General features: G+C 44.5%; 2 protein-coding genes, 1 long non-coding RNA gene and 1 pseudogene across 3 annotated transcripts; 1 reads left to right on the forward strand and 3 right to left on the reverse strand.

Moving 5' to 3' along the window:
• Positions 1–650: 650 nt before the first annotated feature.
• LOC102718793 (myb-related protein Hv33-like) lies at positions 651–3812 on the reverse strand. Its single transcript, XM_006645916.3, has 3 exons — positions 3090–3812; positions 2514–2643; positions 651–1752 (listed from the first exon to the last, which is right to left on the reverse strand). The coding sequence occupies exons 1-3, from the start codon at positions 3217–3219 to the stop codon at positions 996–998; spliced, it is 1017 nt and encodes a 338-aa protein (XP_006645979.1). The 5' UTR covers positions 3220–3812; the 3' UTR covers positions 651–995.
• Positions 3813–14856: 11044 nt separating this feature from the next.
• On the forward strand, positions 14857–16894 carry LOC102719068 (putative pentatricopeptide repeat-containing protein At1g64310). Its single transcript, XM_040520487.1, has one exon. The coding sequence runs from the start codon at positions 14991–14993 to the stop codon at positions 16683–16685; it is 1695 nt and encodes a 564-aa protein (XP_040376421.1). The 5' UTR covers positions 14857–14990; the 3' UTR covers positions 16686–16894.
• A 1064-nt stretch (positions 16895–17958) lies between these two features.
• LOC107303448 lies at positions 17959–25369 on the reverse strand. Its single transcript, XR_001551798.2, has 4 exons — positions 25105–25369; positions 18678–18723; positions 18427–18465; positions 17959–18230 (listed from the first exon to the last, which is right to left on the reverse strand). It is a non-coding gene; the product is annotated as an uncharacterized LOC107303448 (long non-coding RNA).
• On the reverse strand, positions 19846–24371 carry LOC102719347 (annotated as a pseudogene).

Here is a 25369-nt window from a genome sequence, read left to right on the forward strand (position 1 = left end):
CGCCTCCGCATTTAATGTTTTCTTTATTGGAGCGTATGTACAATTAACTTTTGCATTAGTCAATCCACTTATGTTTTATTATTTCATTCCTCATATTAGCTTTCTTATAGTTCACTGCTATAATTGCTCCAAAGTTATATTTCTCGATTCAAACCTAGTACCAAGCACAAAGAATATGTCCTAGAAAAACACTTCTCCTGGCATTTGATCTGTCGGTAGTAAGTTTTCGCTGCACATAAAAACTGTTATAGAAAGTGCTGACGGCAATAAGTTTTCCTAGCAGTTAACTGATATATCTCTCAAAAATTGTGCACAGAGAACCCCGATAGAATCATCAACTAACAATTTGCATATAAGTAAAAAAAAAGTGAGTCTAGCCCTAATCTATTTTACAATTTAGTCAATATACTTCTAAATTAAAAGGTATAAATACACGGAGAATTTAGTCCAACCTCAGACGGCACAAATATACCTTCGTATCTTTCGCCAGGTGACGATGTTTCTCTCTCCTCTCCACAACGGAAAAATTATTTTTTATGGACAAGATAATGTTTTACTGCAGATGTTCTAATACCGTCTCTATTTTTCTCTCTGATTTGGTTGGTAATTAATAACTGTTCGATGGAACATGTAGACAAAATTAGCTCTTATATATAATATGTGATTATCATTGAATATTAATCATTTCCATCAATGTGTGTATTCTGGCAAAAAAGAGTCCATCATCATTGGATAATATATATATATAGGTAGCCCTTATTATGCACACACAGCTACACCAAAGAAAGAGTTAATTGAACAATTTAGTCCAATAAAAAAAAAGGTGCGAGTAGAGAGAGATTGTAAGAAGGTAGAACCGGCCGATTCCTGACACGTGTCGCGTCTTCTGATCCGCGATCTTCTGTGGCATACAGCGAGGTTTATGTACCGTGTACGTACGTACGCTCGAGTGGGCGTGCGTACGTATACGTGGACGCGTGTCCGCTCGTGATTGGTCAGAGGAAGTCGACGCCGAACTCGTCGTCGAGCGCGCCGCGGCCGAGGTCGAAGCACGACTCCGGCATGCCCCGGGACAGCGACCGGATCGGGAAGCTCGCCGCGCCGCCGCCGTCGTCCAGCCTTTGCGGCGGCGGTACTGCCGGCGTCGGCTCGTGGTGGTGGTGCCAGGGGCTGAACCTGGCCGTGTCGAACGGGTACGGCGGCGGCTCCGCGTCGACCCGGCCGCCGAACATGTCCATGCGCGGCTCGCCGCCGCCGACGACGACGACGCTACTGCCGCACGTCGTCCACGCCGTGCTGTTGCTGTTGCTTGAGCTGTCGCCGGTGTATGCGCTGTACGTGCCCGCGTCGGAGACGACGCCGACGCCGCCGCCGTAGTCGCAAAGGGTGTCCGACCGGAAAGAGTGCTCGGCGCCGGCGTAGGGCGACGACGGCTGCTGCATCATCGTCGGCACGTTGGTGACCGACAGCGGGTCAAAGCTGACTGCCGGGGAGTGCGGCGCGCCGAGGGAGTCGCTCCCGGCGCCGCCGACGGCGAAGCATTCCTCGTCCGGTAGGTGCTGCTGCTGCTGCTGCCTGTCGTCCTGCTGCTCTCCACCTTCCCCGGCGCCGTGGTCGCCGTCGTCGTTGAGCGGCTTGTGGGTGGCCGGGTCGATGCCCCGCTGCCGGAGCTTCTTCTTGAGGCAGGAGTTCCAGAAGTTCTTGATCTCGTTGTCCGTCCGGCCTGGCAGCTGCGACGCGATCTGGGACCACCTGATCGATCGATCACAAATTCACAATCAATACATGTGCAAACATTGGAACCATGTCGACTACTCGTACCAACTTTTTTCGGTATAGTAACGGAACACGGCACTCTCAGCTCATGTATCAACGTCGCTAATTAACGCTGACATGTGTACGTTAGGATAAAAGACTTACATGGCCATCTTTTCGCTTAAACCTTAGTGGCAGATTTTGGATTTTTTTATCGTAGTTTATATTTCAGCGTTGATTTTTAGATCACTAAAAACGTATGTATAATTTATTTTTCATAACTTTTTTTTTTTGCAAAATGGCCGTACAATCACCCCTTAATATGATATGGGAGCAAGACTGAATGGTATGAATTTTTAGTAGCCGAACCACCGAGTTAATTGCATATACAACGTCGACAGTCAAACCTAGTGGTTGTTGATTAATTAGCACATGGTTTCTGTTGACTAAACTGAATCTATCCATGCATGCATTCATGCTTATCTAGATAATTAATCACCTATTACTTATATGTGCGGTTTAGAAACTCACAATGGAGAAAGATAAAAGAACAATTGAAAATTTGAACATATTTTTTATTACTAAGTTAGGGAGTTCTTTTCGGCTATATCATTCATTTATATATATATATATATATATATATATATATATATATATATATATTGGCTGAAGGTTCCTATCGTACTAGGAGTCTAGGACCCATTGCTGGACAAAAATTTCAGAAATTCCAAACTGGAATTTTGAACCCCGAAGATCACCTGTTGCCAAGAATTTTGTGGAGGCTGATGATGAGATCCTCCTCCTGCTGGGAGAAGCTGCCTCTCTTGAGGTCAGGCCTCAGGTAGTTGATCCATCTCAGCCTGCAGCTCTTGCCACACCTCTCCAACCCTGCACACAGCAACACAAATTGCGCACTGTCAGAGAGTGATCGGTCGAACAAGAGATAATCCATCCATTCCAAAATATAAATATTTTCAATATGAATTCAAATTTTGTCTTAAGCACATTCTAGTGTACAGGTCGACAGAGATCGAATAATTAATTATATGAGCAACTGATGAACTGATCAAGCACATTAATTCTAGCTAGTGAAAGAGGAAAGAACAGATTAATTGACCAAAGCATCTCGATCACCTGCATTTGGTTACGAATACGCGCACGCATGAATATGGTGGGCATGGGCCAAGACCTATGGGTTCTTTCACAGCTATATTTAATTCTGAAAAAATTTTAACTCAAAACTCTAAATAATTTTATTTTCCACTCATTTAAAATCCGGCTTTTAAATTTTACGGGCTGGTTAGGCCCATTACCACCCCTAGGTACGAACGTACCGGCGAGCTTCGGGACGGAGCTCCAGCAGCCGACGCCGTACCGGATGATGTGGTTGTACAGCTTCTCGTCCTCCTCCGGCGACCACAGCCCCCTCCTCAGCTTCGGCTTCGTGCTCGCCTCTCGCCCCATCCCCGGCGCCGGCGCGACTCGCCGGCACAAACAGACCGGCCGCCGCTGGCGATCGATCGATGGCCGGCAGCAATGACGACGACGATCACGTACGTACACAATGCAACTGGCCGGCAGGCAGGGCGGCAGCTAGCGTGTGCAGCCGTTTGCTATAAAGGCGGTGGTTATCTCAGCTCACCTCAGCTCAGGCGATGGAGGAGAGGCGACAGGAGGCAGTTCGATGCTTGCGCCTTAAGCCACACATAATAGCGGATTAAAGCGGTAACATGACATGCATGCTCGCTCTCCTAGCTGCTGCTGCTGCTACTACCACCACTTGCTAGCAATGCAGCTTAACCAAAAATAATTAAAAGGCACTGTGCTGCAGAAGAGGAGAGAGAGAAAGAGAAAAACTAATTACAACACCAAGAAAGAGAGAGAGAGAGATCTAGACGAGGACATGATCGGAGAGAGATGACAGTTGATGACAAAGTGTGGGGTTGAAGCAACAACGGAAGAGAGAGGGAGAGGGAGAGGGAGAAGAAGAAGAAAAGGGTCATTATTTAAGAGAGAGAGAGAGAGAGGAGAGAGAGGGAGAAGGTAGCTTGAGGTGCAGGGAAGAGGCGATCAAGTACAATAATCTCTGATCGATCCATCGACAACTAACGCAGCAGCAGCAGCAGCAGGCGGCCATAGCTGATCTCTAGTACTAGCTGCTGCATGTGGGGGCAACCAACGCCCCGGCCCTCGAAATGCATTATCGTCGTCGCCATCTTCGTCTGTCGTGGTACCGCTAATTAAAGGTCCTTAATTAATAATTAGGCTGCTTTATCATTGTTGTTGTCATATATATTGCCCACCTTTCTCTTGTCATTGCTCCTTTTTTTCTTAACGGTTCATGCTGGTTGGTGGTTTGCTGTTTGTTGTGACAGTGAACCCTCGGTTTATAAGCCAATTTTTAAGCTAAAAATATTAGCTTAAACAAACTGGCAGATTTTTTGTTTTGATTTTTTATAACCATAACCACTCTTACACTGTTAAGCGAAAAAGCTAGTTTCAGTAAACCTTTTTGGTCATTAGAACTCTACCATTAAACATAAAGCTTTTAAGTAACAACTTATAATTTGTAAAGATCAAAAGGTCAAATCAAAAGCTTATTCCCATAAGCCACAAGTGGCTCATCTTTTGGCTTTTCCTAGAAAAACTAATAACATAATTGCAACCGAAAAATAATTTGTGAATAAGACTTTTTATACGTGTTTTTAGTGATCTAAAAGTAAAACTTCAAATAAGCTACGATAAAAGTATATAAAATTAACTGCAATTTTAAGATTGGAAATTTAAATATTGGCTTATAAACATAAGAAAAATGAAAAGATGAGGGGTAAGCTAATTAATAAAAACCTTAGAAACACATCACAATATGAGACTAATTTGTCAAAATGTGGTATCGGTTGTCTGATTGCGGACCCATTGTTTGTCCTGTAGCGCATGTGTCGCTACCAAAATTAAATTCAAAAACTTAAATTTAAAATCAATTTCAGATATCATACTTTTTTAAAAAAAACATTGGCTTTTAGTTGTTAAGAACGCATATAAAAGAATTACTTTCTTGACAGCTAATACACCTTTATACTCGGCCAATAGGGCCCTTAAATTTTCTTTCCAACAAGTGGTTCTTTCGGGGACCTCTGGGATCGCTCCATGATTCGTGCAGATCAGCTGTAACCCCAAACTTAAAGCTCGCTCGCTCGCTCTCTCTCTCTCTCTCCACCTGAATCGTCGAATTGAATCGGCTAGCTATAGATCTGAGGTTGAAGAAATTAAGTCGACCGTTTCATCAATTCCATGTGGTTGAGGGATTTCGTGTGGACGGCATGAGAACCGGCCGGCGAACACGATCGATCGATCGATCATTCAGTGCAACAGTAGTAGTGGTGGTGCCACAATTGCATATATACAGAAAACGTACGTACGTACGTACAGTGATGATCGATGCAGGTAGGTAGTAGTAGCTAGCTGTGGGCTGTGGCAGGCATGTCGTCGTTGTTTTAAGGTCTTGTTTAGTTTCTTAAATCATTTCCTAAAAACATCATGTCGAATCTGTGGACATTTAAATATAGCATTAAATATCGATGAAAATTATAAATAATTACACAGTTATGGGAAAAATCGTGAGACGAATCTTTTGAGCCCAATTAGTGTATGATTAACCATAAGTGCTACAGTAACCATAAGTGTCTAATGACAAATTAATTAGACTCAAAAGATTTGCCTCGCGATTTTCAGGCGGAATCTAAAATTTGTTTTTTAATTAGACTACGTTTAATACTTTAAATATGTGACCGTACGCGTCGAGGTGACCACTGTCCTATAAATTTTTGGAAACGAGACTGAGGTGGGTTGCATGCATCCACTGTGGCATGCATGCAGGCTCTTGGTAAGTATATTACCGGCCGGGTGGCCTGGCGAGAACCGTTGAACACACATGCACGGAGACAGAGGTTACCTGTACTGTGTGGCGAACGAGCACTAGTACAGATCTGTGCGACCTCTACAGGTTACGATCAATCGACACCAACCTCCTTAAGTGCTACTCCTTGTAAGTATTGTTACGTATGAAATATGGTAATAACAAACTATATATTACGCTTAATCGGATCCTTTCCTTGCATATAGGTTGACTTGGAAGCATGTCTATTGTCATGTACCCCATGTTGCATTGCTCGATCCATCTGTCGTCAACGAGACCACTATGAAGACTGATCGAGCTAGCATGGTAGAGTATTTGTATGATTGCTTATGGTTCCGTCAAGACAAGGACTTTCTTATGTGCGCCTACAATAAACAGTAAGCGTGCACCCTACTTACCATGAAAGGCGATGACATGCACATCTCTAAGTATTTAACTATCAATTTATTTATGTCGTAGGGGTCATTGGATTCTTCTGGTCATAGTGCCGAAGTGGAGTTTGGTTTACTACCTTTAACTCCAACATAAAAAAACATATATGATTGGACGGCGATCGAAGCTGCCTTGAATGACGCCTAGGTCAAGTACATGGCAAAAGGCGGGAGGCATAAGGTCGGGCATCCCACACTCAGTCACAAGAAAGACTTCCCAATACGTCAACAGGTCGGTGACCAGTGTGGGTTCCATGTCTGCCATAACATGAGAAGCTTCGCAGACAAGGTGGCCTTGCTCGACCTTGAGGTGTGTGCTTCGGTTGTTTATTATGAATGTAGGACGATAACTCGCAACGTATATAGACTAACTTTGCGGCTCGCATGTAGGATAAACTTTCAAAGATGCCGGAAAACAACTTCGCTATCATTCGAGAAGAGATAGCACGATTCATACTTGATGATATCTTGTCAAGCAAGGGAATGTTTAGAGTCAAGTGCTAGCTAGCTCGTCCATGAATACTTCCACATTTCCAATGCTTGTGACAAACATCTATTTTTGTGTAATTATATAATCATTGAATTGTGTTGAACAAGAGTTGTAATTAAGTCCATACTTGCGACATAAATTTACAATGTTTTGATAATTACTGCACTTAAGTTGATCTAATATGTATTATTTGTTTTTCTAGATTGTATAATGTCTTGGTTGCTAATTAATTACATCTTAACTTGCTTTAGTTCATAACTCTGCTTTGGTGGGCCATAAAGGATGTGAATGTATTTGTATAATATTTTATGAATTGCTTTTGTCGTGATGGATTATGTGAGTGGACTGAAATGTGTATATATATGTGATGGGAATGGACTGAAATCTGGGTCGCTAGGATCGATAAATCTGTATATAATCTGTATTTTTGCAGCGGGCATAGCTAGCAAAAGCCTGAGGCTAGCCAAAAATACAAATTTTATTTTTTTTACTAACCTACTGATCACTGACGGGCGTACAACCTAAGCCCGTTAGAGATAAAGTCATCTGTGACGGGCTCTAGAATAGGCCGGTAGAGATATCGTCATCTGTGACGGGCTTAAGGCTTGAGCCCGATAGAGATAAGGTTATACGAGCCAGGACAATTTTTATTCCTCACGTGGGTCAAATCTATCTGTGACGGGCTCCTTTCTAGGCCCGATAGAGATAGGTACTTATCAGTGACGGGCTTGTGTGTTAGCCCGATTGAGATAGGATATCCGTGACGGGCTAGGTCTGACTCGTACGGTTTGGTCAAGCTTATCTCTGATGGGCATATTACTCGGCCCGATTGAGATAATATCCATCGGTGACGGGCTTGTGCCCGGTTGAGATGTTAGCACACATCAGTAACCTTTGCTGACTGATGAGGGCGCTACCCGATACAGATGATCGATGCTTTTAGCCCGTTAGAGATAAGGGATCCCGTGCTAGTGGAGTGAGTACGAACACGTTGCGACGAGACTACTTTGACCTGAAATCGATGCATGGGCTGTCGTGGCTGATGCCTTTCATGCATGCGCCCCCACCCCACGAAAGAAAGGCGTGTCACCCACCGTAGGTGGAACTGGACCAATAACTCATGACTCGATCGATAGCTTACTCGGGCCATTAGCTATTTTAGCTTGTTGGGTTTAACGAGCAACACAAGCTAGCTCACGAGTCAAACAAGTTGGGGGCAAGCCCGGGCACACCGCTATGTGTGCTACCAAGTAGCCTGAGTGGATTTGGTTACCGGGTACTTACAGAGGCAAGCAACAATCCAACTCCTTGTCCTAAAGACTAAAACCCTATATATAGGCAGACAAGGGTAGAGGTGGTAACGGTTTAACTTTTTTTTTTGTAAAAAATTTAAGAGCTAGGCCCAAAATAGAACAGACCAAAATTTTATAAACATTTGAGCTAAAAATTTGTAGGGGTTAAGTAGGATTGTAAGAGGACCCAAGAGCCTCGACCCGTTAACTTCTCTACGCAACAGGCAGCCTAGCTTACTTACATTCATTGTGTTTGTGTTGCCAGCGTTTACCACGCACCGCACATGCACCACACCGTTGCTCCACCACCCATCTCTCGCTTGTGCATGATTCAACTTTATAAGTTGATTTATTTTGAGATGGAGAGAGTAACTTGTAAGAAGACAATCATGATTATGTTGACTTCTTTGATTGTGCCTAGGGCATGGCATATCATAATTGATAGTTGAAATAAGAGCTGTTCCTTTTGGATATATTGTCTTGATGCCCATATAGAGCAAAATTATTTTTTAAATTTTGACTCAGAAAGTACAAGAGTACAGGGGGATAGGAAAAAAGTCAAACGACCTTTCAAACGAAAAATAATTAGCCGCCTAATAAAACTTGTATAGATGTGTTTTGAATAATCTAAAAGTCAATGTTAAAAAATAAACTATGATTAAAAAATCTTAGAATCAACTTCAAATTTAAGAATTTAATTTTTTGCTCATAAGCATAAGCAAAAAAAAAGGATAAGGATGATAGTATGCATCTTCTATGTAATGGTAGAAAAGAATATATCAGTTCGTGTTCTCCGGTCATATTTAGGTGTTTTTAATATAAAAACCAATCGACATATTTATAAACATAAAGTAATTTTGAATAAAATTTTTAGATACTTGATCTAAAAGATTTTGTGTTATATTAACCCAAACCCCAACCTAAAAGATGGGGGCGTCTGGCTAAAATTTTTACTAATTTTATGGTGTACCATTGACTTTTTTTAATTTAATAATTTTAATTTTTTTGACTTCTCTTAATTGTAATTCTTCATTTACAGGGTTAATTTTTAATGTAGATTTTAGGTAACTACTGTTAACAACATTTAAACGCTTTTAACAAAATAAATAGGAGAGTTCTGGTTGCCGAATATAAACACATTTTCCATAGCTAAAAGGCTGGCTGTTTTTTATCCATCAATGCTCTCAGTTTTTTAATCCAATCCAAAGGCCACAAGGAGAGAAATCCATCAAGCACACGAGTGTGTTTTCACAAGATTACTTAATTTCATCCATTTGTCTATGAAATACAATTGAATTATTCTTTCCTCATTTTAGTCACTGATTTTTTTTCAGTTAGGATGGACTACCGGAAAAATTATTGCTTCCTCGGATAAAACTTATGGGGCCCTACTAAACAAATTAACGATAACCATCATATGGTATGCGTAGGCCTGGAAATGGGCTAGGATAGTGTCACACCCGGAGTTTTGTCCTAAGCCTAAAATCGTAAAAAGAAATCCGTAAATAACAATCGGCTTAATTAACTCAGGAAAAATCACTCTAAAAGGAATTAATTCAATTAAACCGAGGCTCGCAAATCGACTAACTGGATTTAAATTTAAATTGCAGAAGTATAAAATTTGGCCAAACAATTAATTTAAAACTCGGCAAAAGTGGGGCTTTCCTTTTTCCCTCCTTTTTCCTTTTTTTCCCTTCCTTCTCAAATTGGGCCGAAGTCCAATTTTCCTCCCTCCCTTTTCTTTTTCCTTTTTCTTTTTCTTTTTCTTCCTTCCCGGGCCGGCCCAGCCGAGCCGGCCCACCACTCCCCCTTGGCCGGCCCAGCCGACCGGCCGCTCTCCCCCGCCCCGCGCGCGCCCCCGCCTGGGCCGCCGCTCGGCCCAGCTCGCCGCGTCGCCCGCGCCCGCGAGTCCGCGTCGCCTCCCTCCTCCCTCGCGCCACTGACAGGTGGGGCCCACCTGTCAGTGACCGTTCCCCCGCCAGCGCCCGCGCCAGCGCCCGCGCCGCGCCACGCCGAGTCCGACTCCGCGCCGCCGCCGCAACCGCCGCCGCCGAGACCGCCGCCGTCTCCAACCTCCGCCCGCCCTAGCCGGTGCCGCCGCCCTTTAAATCCCGAGCCGCCGCGCGCCGTCGCCCACTTTCCGTCTTCGCTCGAGTCGCCGCCGCGCTGTCGCCGTTCGCCGCCACCATTCAATCTCGCCGCCAGCCGTCGGTCGTCGTCGTCCAGCTGTGTCACCGCCTCCGCGTCGCTGTCGCCGACTTGCTGCCGCCCACGTCGCCGCTAGGGAGCCTCCCCAGCACCGCGCATTCCTTCGCCGCCCGGTCGCCGTCGCGCCCGGCCTCCTCGCCGTCGCCACTCGATCTCCATCGCCACCGCCGATCTCCCGCTCCTACCCGCGTCACCACCTTCGCCTCGATCTCGCCGACCCGCCCGCGCATTCGCCGCCGCCGGTGAGCGTCTCCATCCTCCTCCCCTCTCTCTCTCCCCCTTCCCGGCCGACCGCCGCCGAGCCGCACGCCATCGCCGGACGGGTGCAAAGCTCGTCCTCGCCGCCGCCCGCTGCGGTCGTCGTCGCCTTCGCGACGCCGTCGTCAAGCCGTCGCCACCCGCGCTCGTGCGTTCCCGCGCCCGCCGCTCGCTCGCCGTCGTCGCACCAGCCCGCTGCCGCCGCCTCGCTCGGTTGCGCCGAGTGCGCCGCCGTCCCGGTTGTCCGCCGCCGCCGTCGCCGGTCGCCGGTCGTCGCCGTCGCGCCGTCGTCGCTGTCGCGCCGTGCCGTGCGCCGTCGCCGGGCGTCGCCGCTCTCGCCGCCGCCAGCTCCCGCCGCCGGCCACGCTCGCTCCCCTCTCTGCTCCCCTCTCGCTGACCGACGGGGCCCACCCGTCAGTCGCCCCGCGCCCTCCTCCTCTCTCCTGCCCGGGCCCGCGTGTCAGTCTCTCCCTCCCCTCTCTCCCACCGACAAGTGGACCCTAGCCGTCAGCCTCCTCTCTCCTCGCTGACGTCAGCAACCCCATTAATTGCGCAATAATTGATTCAGGACTTTTCTGTTTAGCTAAAAAACCCAGAAAACTTCTAAAATTCATAAGTAATTCATCTAGTCTCCGTTTAGGTCCATTCAAATTTCATTAAATTCATAAAATTGTCAAGAATCCATTAAAAATAGTTTCTTTTGCTGTTTCAGTAGAGTTTGTGCCTGTTTTATTTATTTTTGTGCTTTGTCGCTTAGATTCGAACCCCGCCGAAGAGCCGGTTTACTTCGAGATCGTCGCCGAAGTTCCCCAGGGGCCAGAGCAAGGCAAGTGACACTCATCCTTGAACATATTGAACCCATTATTGCAAATTCCCCGCTTTATTTATTCAAATATGCATTGTTTCAATTAGAGTATTAACTTTATGTTATTTTCGGGTAAACCTTATTATTATGCCGTTGTTTATCCAACTTTATTCATTGCTAGACCAGGGGTAATTTGATTAGAGTTAGGCTTAGATTAATGCTTAGCCGTGCTTAGAACAAATAGCTCATGGGATCACATTTAATCATGCTTAGTTCTGGATAGCTGAGATATTGATTCATCACCCGGTTCGGGTTAATGTCATCTAAAATATTGATAATGGTGGGCTGTGGGTGCATGGTTTTGAGAGTCGCACCCATGGCGATTAAGGACCGGTTCACGGGAAACCCTGGAAGTAATTAAGTGCTAACCACATGCCGAAATGGGTAAGGTGGGATTTGGAGCATGACTTCGAACTATTTGACGTACCCAGGCAAGGGTAGGCGTGATGGAGTATGGACGGGCAATCGTGGTGTAACGAAAGCCTCTGCTGCTTCCAGATCTACCAAGGCACAAGAGGGGACTGCCCGACTTGGTGTAAAGGAGGGGGTGCAACCTGAAGTGTGGTACGATTAAATAGGGAGGGTTATGTGACGGGTCCTATCACGGTCTCCTTTCCGGTATACCATGGTGGTATGTCGGCGCACGTTCAAGTGTAGTGGAGTCGTGTCTTGTGGGTACAGTAGTACACCTCTGATCAGAGTATAATCTATTCGAATAGCCGTGCCCACAGTTACGGGCGAGCTCCCAGCTTCACTGTGATTAGTGAACCTCTAATAACTTGAGTAATTGGTTTTTCACTCGGGACTACTGCAACGTGGTGTAGCGTTGAGTAGTGGTTGGGCCTGTTGCAACGTGGTGTAACGTTGGACAGTGTTGTGGTATTTTTACAACTATTATCTACTTATGCTTCGCAGTATTCAATTACCTTTCTTCTTTTAATCTCTGTTATTTGTTTAACTGCTGCTTTATTGCAACTAATCCTAGCCTGTCCTTGTTAATCCCTATGCATCATTTATTTCCCCCTTGTCCGTGTTACTTGTTGAGTACGGTGGTTTGTGCTCAGCCTTGCTTAACTTTCCCCACCAGAGCTAGAAGTTGAGTCCGATGGAGGTGCCTCTCAGGAGTGAGCTGATTCGCCGTCGAAGCGTTGCCTGTGGACTGGAGCCGTACCCGCTGGAGCTAGTTTACCTTTTTCTTTCCGCTGCATTTCCGCTAGAATAAGTGTAATTTTCAGTTGTTTCTAAGAACGATGGTTATGTAATCAACATTGTCTTTTTGTGTACCCTGGCTGGTCCTGGACAGGGATTTAATACACAATTAAGTTCAGAAATTCGTGTGAGGAATTTCTAGGCGTGACAGATAGCCCACGGGCGAACAGCCCAACATTCCCGTGGGCTGAGAACTTATGGATCTTAATTCAGGTCATAGAGATAAGGGTAGGGTTGAATTGGGTTGTTCAAGAAGGGGAAAAGTTTGCACTACATCCCTCAGTTTAGGTCGGGTTCCATTCACATCGCTCAAGAGCAAACTCGGGTCTACAATGTCCCACAACTATCAAAGCCAGGCTTAAAGGAGCTTTCGTCCTACATGGAGTGTTGATGCGGTCTTCGTCTTAGGTAGCACTTACGTGGCACTTAAAACACAAAACTTAATGGGATCCATGTGTCAGTCAAACAAAAATAAAATTAGTGGACGTACACTGTGAGGAGAAGCAACAAAAGTGGTAGGTGTTGGCTAGGACAGATTCCTTAGCGGTATTGTCGAATTCTTTGACATGTGGTCTCCACCAGGCACCATTCGTCCCTGCACACCCTTGGTTGCACACCATACTCTAGTCCTGACATTGTCAGTTGGGCCCCTTTAACAACACCCTTTAGTACGCTCCACCTCTAGCTTTGCTTGGCAGGTCAGGTTGAGACATAGCTAGATGTGGTAGTGAGGCTGCGGTGGCACACGATCCTAGAGCTGAGGTAGCTAACAAACGTGTTCCTCACCCTATCCCTGCCACTCCTCTTGGGTGTCCTTGCCTCCTATAGTTCTAGAGCGACTAGAGGAGGGCATGTCCATGGCTCGAACTCGAAGAGAAGCTTGAGCTCGAGCTACACAATTACCAAGGTTTGGGGAATGGATGTTGATGAGAGATCTATTCCTCCCCTAGCTGCCTCGGTCACGACTATACACCACCCTCAAGTTGGTGAGCTTGAGCTTAGTGAGCTTGAGCTTAGTTGGGGTCCGCTGGGTATTGACACCCCCGCCCTTCCCACACACAATTAGGCGAGCTTGAGCTCTGACGGGCTCACTGTTAGCTGATGTCACCATGCTTTTGATTATGAGTAGGAGAGCTTGAGCTCATTGGCGACTGCTTCCTCATAGAAGATGGACATGCCAGAAGTAGGGCAAGGTCTTGAAGGAGAGCCATGTCATCTCCTTATCGATCGACGGGCTTCACCTACTCTGTTGGCTACCATTGCACGCTTCACTGCCTCAAGCTTTTCTCCCCTTGCCACCACTCAAGCTCATCTGCTACTTTCCCTTCTTGAGATTAGGACGAAGGCATCCCACAATGACGATGAGCAATTGCCGCCAACTTAGGCTCCAGGAGCCCTCTCCCCCATCTCTTTCTCTATAGTAGAGATGCAAATTCAACAGCTTTGTCGAGGTCGAGCTCTCACATCCCAATCCTCCTCCGCCAGCTCTACTGCAGCTGCCAGCGTGGTATGTATTTTCAAAATAGACTCAACTACTTGCTTCTCATGTTGTTGTTGTAATTTTTTGACCTTGAAACTCTTCACTCTAATGTTGCTAGAACTGTTCAAATTTTATCCGTGGGTTCCATCATAGCTCTAAGTTGCTCAAGTTCTTGGTGTCAGGGTCGAGCTCCCCCATCCCAATTCCCATTTGCTTAACTGTCACCATTTGACCGCCGCTAAGGTATGGGATGAGCCCCTATCGGAGAGAGGAGGGAGGAAGAAGGAAACAGAGAGAGAATAGGAGGGAGATAGGATGACACATAAGTCCCATAAATTGTTTTATTTTATTATTAAGAGATTAATTATATTATCCACTTAAGATGAAGACTATGTTAAAGCACCATGTAAGTTGGTTCTAAAAAAAGCACCATGTAAGTTGAAACAGTCTTTGGAACCACCAAGATATTTAATTTGTTTGGATTTCAACATTTAAAGAACAGTCTATACTCGGTTGGTTTTACGATTGAATGACACATAAGGCCTGTTTGGTGAGCTTCTCGTAGCTGAAGCTTCTTACAGAATCTTCAGAAGTCAGAAGCTCTCCCAAACAATACTTAGCTTCTAAGAATCTAGAGTTGTAATATCTATAAAATGAATTAGAAGTTAGAAGCCACATTTTCTAACTTTTATAGATTATAAGAAACTGACCTCTCACCGATTGCTTTTTAAAATCTTAAATCTTAAGAGCATGCTCATACTCCAAGTATAGTTGAAGGGCATAATATGGACTTCACTTTGCAAAAAAAGGGTTGGCACGGCCGCACGGGTTCAGTAGGGCTGGCCTCGCCCTCACCTCTTCCGCATCGCCATCGTCGTCGCCTCGCCCACCCACACCGTGCCCCCACCTCCGCCGCGCCACCGCCTCCCTCTTCCGATCGCGCCCACTCCTCCTCCTCCTCCGCCGCCGCCGCCGCCTCCCTCCTCTGGGCCTTGCCTCCTCCACCGGATGGCGAAAAGGAAGAGTTCACCGCGTTTGGGCTTCACCTATCACCGGGGATGAATCAGGCCTTAGACCAAGACCCGTATGCGCGGGAGCCTCGCCGCCGTCACCGCGAATGGCGCCGCCTTCCTCCTCCCGCTCCCCCACACCAAGCAGCTCCACGCGCGGCTGCTCGTCTCCTCCGTGCCCGACGACCTCCACCTCCGCCTCCGCCTTCTCCTCCTCCGCTCCTACGCCGCACGGGGGGACCTCGGCTCCGCGCGCCGCCTGCTCGACGACCGCCGCCACAAGGCCTCGCCTCTTCTCTACAACGCCCTCATCCGCGCCCACGCCCGCCGCCTCGACCTCCGCGCGGCGCTCGCGCTCTTCGCCTGCATGCGCCGCTCCGCCACAGCGCCTGACGCGCACACCTTCGCCTGCGTCCTCCGCGCCTGCGTCGACTGCTCGCGCCCCGACGCCGCCAGGGCTGCGCATGCCATCGTGGTGTGCTCGGCCATGTCTTCGCATCCTGTCGTCGGAAGCGCGCTCGTCAGCGCTTACGCGAAGCTTGGTCCCCTTGCCGACGTTCGCCGCGTGTTCGATGGATTGCCTGAGCCAGACTTGGTTCTCTGGAACTCCATGATGTCTGCTTATGGGTACCGGGGGATGTGGTACGATGGCCTTGATCTGTTCTCCGCAATGAGGAGAGCTGGGGAGCAGCCGGATGGGTACTCAATGGTCAGCTTGGTCTCATCTTTCTGGAATCATGAGGCGCTAGCTTTCGGTCATGCCGTTCATGGAGTGTGTATCAAGGGAGGTTATGATGCAGGACACCATGTGAGAAGCGCGCTTGTCAGCATGTACTTCAGGTGTGGATGCATGGATTCGGGCCACACCTTGTTTGATAACTTGTTGGATGCAGATTTGGTTACATGGTCTTCACTAATTACAGGGTTATTGCGCATCGGCATGTACGGGGACTCATTTGATTTGTTTCAGCGAATGTGCCACTCGGGTAGGAGGCCTGACAACATATTGCTTGCTAGCCTTCTCTCGGCATGTGCTTCTACAGTAAATATTAATCATAGCAAGGAGATACATTGTTTTGCAGTTAGGCTTGGAGCTCATCTAGACATCAAGGTCTCGTCTTCTCTAATTGATGCTTATGCAAAATGTGGTTTTCCTGATCTTGCATATGGGGTGTTCTTCCAAATGCCTAGTAAGAATTTAGTTATGTACAACACAGTCATATCAAACCTTGGTTCTCACGGTTTTGCAGTGAAAGCCATTGAAATCCTTGATGAGATGATAAGTGACAACCTCAGGCCTGACAGTGCTACATTCTCAGCATTACTTGCTGCATGTTGTCATGCGGGCCTCTTGGATGAAGGGTGGAAGTTGTTTAGCAGAATGAGAGATGAGTTCAATATATTGGTTAAAATAGAGCACTATGTATATATTGTGAGGCTTCTTGCAACGTTTGGTCAGCTCAGGGCGGCATATGATCTTATACAAACTATGCCAGTACAACCAGATTCCGGTGTGTGGGGTGCATTGCTTTGGGGTTGCTGTGTCCATCGTGATTCCAGCCTTGGAAGGATCGTTGCTGAGAGGCTATCTGAGTTATGTCCAGACAAGGCTTCTTACAGGGTCATGCTTTCAAATCTTTATGCATCACAGGAGATGTGGTGGGATGTCGAGGACGTGAGGGCTGACCTGACAAATGACGATACGCATAAAAACACAGCGATCAGTTGGGTTGGTGGTCAAGGAAATGATTATCGGACATCTATTGTTTAGAGACATGGCATAGATCATGTACATGTAAACTCTATCGTGTCTTCAGATAGAAATGTAATAGTTTATGCTTGTTAGATTTACCTTTAACATACTTTTTGTTATTCTATCATAGCATTATTTTTGCTGTTCCTGTGTATAAGCATGCAGTTTTATGCATGCCACATTCTGTTGCTACTTCGTGTATTACTTGCTAATGCTGTCTAGTACCCTGAAGCTCAGTCCCTTTTGATTTGACTCCCGCATTGTTCTTGCTTGCTTGAGAAGGCTGCCTTTGTCATTTATCCTGTTTCTACAGTGTCAAACTTGTATATAGATCTCTGGTTTACCAATATGTTTGTTACAAGTATGGCCTTCGTTTGCTTGCTTCTACAGAGCCCCTTGGATGACTGATCAACCTTTGTTTGTTACTTGGAGCTCAGGATCAATCAAGCCATTTCTGTTAGTATGAGCCTATCTGTTTTACATTATTTATTTTATTTAATGCATATTTTGGTATGCCTAACGCATATGTTTATGAGACAAGAATTACGATACTATAACATTGTGATAATTAAGTGAAAATATTTTTATATCATGTTTCTGTGTATTGGGCACTCACAGAGCAGCCATAATCCACTCTTTTGCATCATTTTACTCGTGGAAAAAATATAATATGTGAAGTGATATCCTTAGATGAACAGCTTCTACTATTATGTTTTGCAGCCACGTATCTGTTTGACTGTTCTTGTAGCAAGTCAATGGAGATTTTCGCTGTGGAACTCTCTATTCCATTGACGGAGTGTATGTGCATATCAACCTTAGGAGTTTATGCGCCTAATGGGTCTGAAACCATGCGTTCACACGTATCCACGAGTACACGGCCTAACAAGTACTCGTTCGTTTTATATCAAAGATGTTTGACTTTTTTTCTCGTAATATTTAACCTTTTGTCTTATTTAAAAAATTATAGAAATAACATTTATTTTGCTTGTGACTTACTTTATTATCAAATGAACTTTAATCATGACTTATTATTTTTTATATTTATACTAAATTTTTAAATAAGATAAATGGTCAAACATTGCAATCAAAAAATCAAACAACTTACGCTACAAAACAGAAACGGAGGAGGTAGTAACAACGTTTCAAACTCGAATGATAGAGTTGGAGCTTAGTCAACTATAGCGAAAGGTGTGGGTTAGATGTTCACATATTCATAGAAGCTGAATAAATAGTATGGATATTGGAAAGGAAAACCATTTTGGAAGTATGCCATTTATTGTAGAACTAGAAATACATCAAAAAGAAGAAAATCTTTATTGAATCACTTCCTGGAACACGGTATAAGTGTATAACGAAATATGCATCCCAAACATTCTATTCAAAGAGACCATTCGGACTACCATGGACAAGAGATTATTCAAATTGAATTCTGTTGAACACAGCTTCATTATTCTTCAAGCGACCCAAAAAAGAAAAGAACCTCCATCTGGACAGGTCGGTGTTTTTTCTCTTAGGAAAATACATTCTCCAAGCTCTTCTCCATCTGGGCGTACAGGAAGCATTCTGGAAATACAAAATACATGATTAAAACCCAAAAAAAAACATGCACGACAGAAAAAAAAAACCCCCTTCATCTGGACGTACAGGAAGCATTCTGGAAATAGGAAATACAACCAGAAAAAGAAAACATGCACGACATGAAACCATAGGCCTATAATACAAGCGGCAGTTGTAAGAGCGTCACATTGCTTAAACTCACCAGATTTGGTTTCTCTTAGAAGATAGCATCTCCATGGCTCTACAAGTATAGCAAATAGATTAGTTTATGCCGTAAACACAGGGGTTCCATGCTGTGATTTGGGCAAAACTTTAAAGTGTAGCTTGTTGGATGGATTGCTGCATAAACTTCGATAACTATACCAGCCTTTTCCAGGTTGTTTGGATATTACAAATCGGCTTATTGGTAACTTTCCTCAGTATGTCCATGTCTCCATGAATAGAAACTACTACCTGCGGATGGCATATTTCCAGGTCGTTGGTTGTAACAATTTTGGCCCTGATAATAGACATTGACGTCAGAAAATATATATGTATAATGCATCACGGAGAGTATATACAGGGAGGCATTGCACCCAATGAAGAAGAATTTTACTAGTTATTCCGTATTAATAACTACTAGGGGTAAACATGTATCAACTAATATATCTCTGTTGATCCAGTGTTCGTTCGCTAGAGATTATTATAGTACAAAAATATATGATACTGTAGAAGAAATCTTTGGCGAATGCCGAACAGAATTTCAGTGTGGAGTATCTAAGCAGTGGCAGAAATGGAATTTTGTGGTAGAAGGTGCAAGATGCAGGTCGGACTTTCAGTCTGCTAAAATCAACTTCCTTATATACACCATCAGATTTTTAAGGCAGAAAAATAATGGAATTATACAGAGCTATGAAAAAAATTAAATTACTATCAGTTTAATTTCATATTGTTGGCATTTGGCAAAATTCGGCCAATTTCAACGATAAGAACAATCATTTGAAACATAAATACCAATCAGTAGCTAGACCTAATTTTCACCTAATCATTTATAAGACCATTTGGCTTTAAAGGTCCATACTGTTTAGTCAATGTGAGAAATGTGGGCAATCGCACCAAACAAATACGTCTATTTCTTACCTAAAAAATAATACTCCCTCTATATTATTTTATACTACGCCATTAACTTTTGGTATACGTTTGACCGTTCTTATTGTTCAAAAATTTTATTCAAATATGCAAAATTATAAGTCATACTTAAAGTTCCTATAATAATAAATTAAACTATAAAAAAATAATTAATAATTACATAATTCTTTTAAATAAGACGAATGGTCAAACGTACATATAAAAGTCAACGACGTCGTATAAAAAAACATGGAGTAATTTCTTTCTTTGAAGATTTTTCACCTTATACCAGTCAAGCTATTCTGTCTGCCTACTCCTTTTACTACTCAGTAATTTGTTTGCATGCATTTGTTTCTCTGAACCTTATAACTTGCAATCACTTACATATATGTTCGAACTAATCACTTTGGGTCGAGATGCCTAATACAGTCCACCCTATAATATCTCCGAACAAGAGTGTGATTGAACCTGTTGCTTCACCATGAGGAAATGTAGAAATTGGTGCATACCTTCATGACGAGAATCAAGATCTTTCTACTCGAGACTGCCCAGTCGTTGCTGCAGGCTTGTAGGGAGCACTTTTATAGCTGGGCATTCATTGATTGTAAGTGATTGGAGGGATGAGTATGCTTGTGGCACGTTGGGTAGCGATGCCAGAGCTTTGCAACTCATAAGGCAGAGTTCTACCAACGACGGGAGCTCTCCTGAGTAATCCCCAGATGCCACGATGTCACCACAAGGCCGTTCAATTAATTCTGATCCGTGTTGCTGCTTGCCAAATGTGTGCGTATGCTCAGGTTGTGCCAATGGTGGTGGGGGCTCTTCAGAGTGATCCCCAGCTGCTGCTGCTGATGTCCCTGAAGATGCCAGGACATCATTGGAAGTCCCTTCAATTAATTCTGACCTGCATCGCTGCTTGCCAAATATGGACTTAAGCATAGGGCAATCCCATATATCCATTTTCTTGAGAGATGGTGGGACGTTGAAGAGATGTTCCAAACTTTTACACCACCATACATATAGTGACTCTAGATGCGGCAGGAGTTGGCCCCTTTCTGATGTTGAGTGCTTGGGAGAGTCTGCGTAGCCCTTTAGTTCGTTGCATTCCTCTATCTGCAATGTCCTCAAGGATACCAAGTTTTGAAATTCTTTCTCTGGCCAATAGATGAGTGCATCGCAGTCCGAGATACTCAAATCTTGAAGTTGTGCAAAACATGGCCATAGCGCTTGTGCACCTGGACCGAACAACACATTCCACCCAATTAGTCCCATAACTTTCAGAGGGAATTCACGATCCCAATTCATCTTTCTGTCCACACTCTCAATCAAACTGTGCTCAGACAGTGTTTTTTCTTCTTCACCTAAGTGCTGCAGTCTCAGAGTGGACAATGAAGTCATGTATGTTGGTAAGCAAAGGAATATCAGATGGGTGTTAGCATCCCCTATTCCTAATGCCCTGAGATTTGGTGCTTTGGGTAGACTTACTAATTTTGGACAACTCCAAATACAAATATCCTCAAGGTTAGGGAAGGTCGGTGGTTTGCTGTGTGTTCCTTCCGCACCCTGCCATCTCTCAAAGCAATCTAAACTTCTGAGGTTGAGTTTCTTTAAAGCTGGTAATGCAGATCCTGACATATTACAGTCACAACTAGGCAAACCTGTCAGCTGTCCACAACTATCAATAATGAGCTCCTCAAGCTGAGGGAAAGCAAGATATTCTTGCCTCTCATTTATTTCCCACCATCGCCTGAAACTCATCAGATCTATTAGTGCAAGCATTTTCAGTTTTGGGAATGCCGTGCATGTCACACTGTTTTCACCAACGCTGCACAAATATTCCAGTTTGTCCAACCCAGCCAGTCGAAGAACTTGAAGATTTTGAAGCTGCCAAAACTGTGGAATATTTTGGCACATTGTACAGTTATCCAGATCAATCTCTACAAGAAGTTTAAGCATACCCATCCATGACGGAAAAGATAAGCTGCAGCAAGAATCCATCTTTAGAACCAGAAGCTTATTATGAGGTTTGAGAGCTTCGATAAACCCCACATTACAGATTGCTGATGGGAAACCAGGGAGCTGTTCCTCCCATACTAAAGATAGTTCTGAGATCTGCTTCTTCTCAAGGTTCATCTCTCTTACATCTTCCACTCTAACATTTTGTAGCTCACGTAGCTCTAGTTGACCACCAATGTCTAAATGCTGCAGCTCTCGAACATTACTGCAATCAGAGGCTGAGCCAGTGCCTACTACAAAACATGTAAGTGTTTGTAAGGAACTGAGTTCTCCTAAATCTGGAGGCATATGCTTCAATCTTGGACATCCATGAGTATATAGGTGACAGAGGCTAGCCATGTACTTCATTTGTCTTGGAAGTCGACAAAGATATATGCAGCCAGAAACATCCAAACTTTGTAGATACTATAGGATGCTTATATCATCAGGAAGTGCATTTACATAACTTCCAGACAGATCTAGGTACCTCAGGTTTCGCAGATGCTTTGGTTTAAGCAAGAATGAACTATTGTATTGATTGAGTCGCATTGCTCGTACAGATCTGTATTTTCCTGAATGCTGCAAAGAACTATAGAGACGTATATCACAGAGCAGTGTCTGCATAGCTGGAGAATCTTTCTTTAGATAATTATTCATCACGGTAGCTGCCTTATCACATGACAAGCAAATGGTGATGAGCATCTGAATGCAACTCTCTTTCAGTAGAATTCTTAGTTATAGCAACACATTCCTTTCCCATAACTGACTGGGCAACATCATGCAAAAGATCGTGGATCTTACATATGATTTTAGAACGATATCCATATATGCCAAATGGGACTCGCTTTATGTCCTGAAAGAATGATCTTGAAGCCAGCTCATTGAAAATATGTTCTCCAGTGGTTTCAAGACGGCTATATTTCTTTTCTGGGATTAAACCATTTGAGATCCACAGTTGAATCAGCTTGTACACATCAATGTTATAATCCTTGGGGAAAATAGCACAGAATGCAAAGCACTGCTTCATATCTGGTTGCAAGTTGTCGTAACTGAGCTTGAGAATTGGTAAAATTCCAGTCTCCTTATTGCAGATGCTGCTACTTGTTAATACCTCCTCCCAATCTTTCACACTGGTCTTGGTGCAAAGTACAGAGCCTAGTGCTTTTGCTGCCAGTGGCTATCCTGCACATCTATCTACAAACTTATCAACCATTTTCCTTTTTTCAGATAAAGACTCATCAACCATTTCAGTTACCTCAGCAGGTTTTTTGTCCTCTTCTAATCTGAATGCTGTTGTGTCAATAAATTCCTTAATAAACCTTTTCTCCAGAGCAGTAAGGTTGTAGGCATAATCTGGATTCATTAGTTGAGCAACTCCTTCATCACGAGTTGTTACCAATACTGCACTACTAGTGCTACCATTTTTGAGGCAGGCCTTTAATTGTTCCCACTTATTTGCATCCCTATTCCAAACATCGTCCAGTACAAGGAAATATCTCTGTCCACTCACTAATTTTTCAAGCTTCTCAAGTGCCTGAGGTTTTCTGTACTTGTTGGTTACTTTATCATCTTTTCCATATTTGTCATCCCTGTTTACTATATCAGTCTTCTCCCTTGGAGCTGCTTCAAATATACTCTCAGCAACAGATGCAACATCAAAGTTGTCAGATACACACACCCATAGCATCAACTCGAAATGCTTTCGAATTTCAGCCTCATTGTAAATGATCTTTGCTGAGGTTGTTTTGCCCAATCCTCCCATTCCAACAATAGGAAGAACTGTGAGTTCCACACTGCTTTCTTGTGAAAGCAAGATGCTAACCAGCTTCTTCTTATCTTCTTCTCTTGATTCCCTAGCAATATTCATGGTGCCACTATTCATGGGGTCAAAGATGTCAGATTTGGTTAGCCTCCATTCCTTGGATTCTACAGCCTCAGGGCTGAATGTAAATCTAAAATCATTCATCTCTGCAACAAGGACTTCAATATTCTGCACAATCCGGCACAGCTTCCTACCCATCTTGTAACGGAACATAATACGGTTGTGTGCAGGAAAGAGCTTTACTGCATTGAAGCCAAGCTCGGCATAGTGCCCCTTCTTCTTGGCTTCACGCCGGAGCGCCTCATACTTGAACTCGTCAAAGATTTCATTTGCTTCATAGGCCACTGACTTGACCTCCTCGAGCCAAGCCTTTGCTCCTTCCGTATGTTCTGACGCCTGCTTTTTGTCGTCAGCGAGGACATCCAAGATGGCTGGCAGCTTGCGCTTGAGGATCTTGTGCTGCGCTTCCATGCCTTCCATCACCTTGTACTCCTCCAGGATGTAGTTGGAGGCTTTCTCCTTCACCATGGACACCAATGGCCTGACCACCATGCTGACCACAAGGTCCGCCATTGGAACACCAAGAGCTCACTCACAAGTCACAACACAAGCACAGCAGGAGATCGAACAGTGTGGAGAGAAAGAAAATGGACTATGTAACTGCTTTGAGGAAAACGGGAGTGGATGCTAAGTATTGGCTTTCTGGGAGGTTTTTGAACGGCTGCATCCACTAGTACATTACACAATGACTGGAGGGCAACAGGTTGGTCACTTAAATATTGTTAGTCTGAACAATTAGTTGAGCATTCCAACATATCATGCTTACAGATGGGGAGACATCTTGATATTTGCATATTACAAATTACAATGCACGATGCAAATAAACAATCCTTTTGGTGACTAGTCGTTTGAGGGCATGCAGTGTGCTCTATTAGAAAACACCTATACTTTCTGGCCAAAAGAAGAGGAAGAAGAATACACCTACACTTGCAGGTAACAACTAGACCAGTTAATATCTGGCCCAACCTACTAAGGGAAGAGTACTGCAGGATTTAACAAGCACATAAATTCACTTACAGTGCTTCTAATGGGATGTTTCCTATAATAAGAAACATGATACATTAAACTTTCTACCCCATCCATCTCATGATATAGCTACATATGGTGAGATTTAATTCATTCTACGACTACGAATCTGGATAGGCTCTAATACAGTAGCTACATTTTAGGATGGAAGGGTACTAAAGAAAAGACTTAATATAGGAGCTAACAACAAGAATAGAAAGTTTCTCTATACACTAAAAAAATCTTTATATAGCAAAATATTTCTACATGTTATTTGAAAAAAAATCTCACATGAAGACCGAGGACAAAATTCTGTCCGTATGAAAACTATAATTTTTAATGAAAATATTGTTGGAAAAAAAAAACTTCTACCCCAATTTAAAAATCCATTCAGACATACTTCCAAATTAAATAGTTAGAAACAATTATATAGTTAGCCTAATCATGCTTTGGTTATCATCTTCATTTCCTGCCCAGTAGAGTTGACCCTGTTATGCACACACAGTGGTTGCCTCCACTCTGGTCGTGGACCCTAGAGGTCAACGAGCTAGTTTTAATCTAATCCAGCTTCTTCTAATGTAATCAATGCTTTCACTGATTTGCTGCGGTGCTAGTGCTGCTACCTCTACCTGTCGTCATCGCTCTCTGCCCCCAATCCGGCCGCAACCCAGCCCACCACCAGCGATGTGGAGGAGCTCGACATTAGTGGAGTGGACGCCGCACCACCAACCAACCCAGCTCTCACGGGGCTGAGCCCTAGCGCCTCCTCCACTGCCGCAGGGGCAGAGCCGCGCCGGCGCCGGCGCCGGCGCAGGCGAGCACCCCTTGCGGGAGGCCTCTAATGCTAATGGTGATGTGCGCGCGGGTGCTGAGAAGATGGGAGGGGCTCACCTTTGTGTAGGTGACGGATTCATCCGCACACGTTGCCGCGCTCGTCGTCCTCCTCCTCCTCCTCGTGGACTTCTTGGAGTAAATCGATCACCTCCCCAGGCCAGGCCACATCGCGGATTTCTTGTCCCCTCTTCCAACCCAGCACCAGCACGGTGAACATCTGCCCAAGAATTAGTACTAGTCATTGGGGATGGAACGCTGATCCTTGCATGGTATGGGGGGCAGGATCCTCGTTTTGCTGATTTGGGGATTTTGGCTCCCATCG

Source organism: Oryza brachyantha, chromosome 1, assembly GCF_000231095.2.
Source record: "Oryza brachyantha chromosome 1, ObraRS2, whole genome shotgun sequence".
Taxonomy (NCBI): domain Eukaryota; kingdom Viridiplantae; phylum Streptophyta; class Magnoliopsida; order Poales; family Poaceae; genus Oryza; species Oryza brachyantha.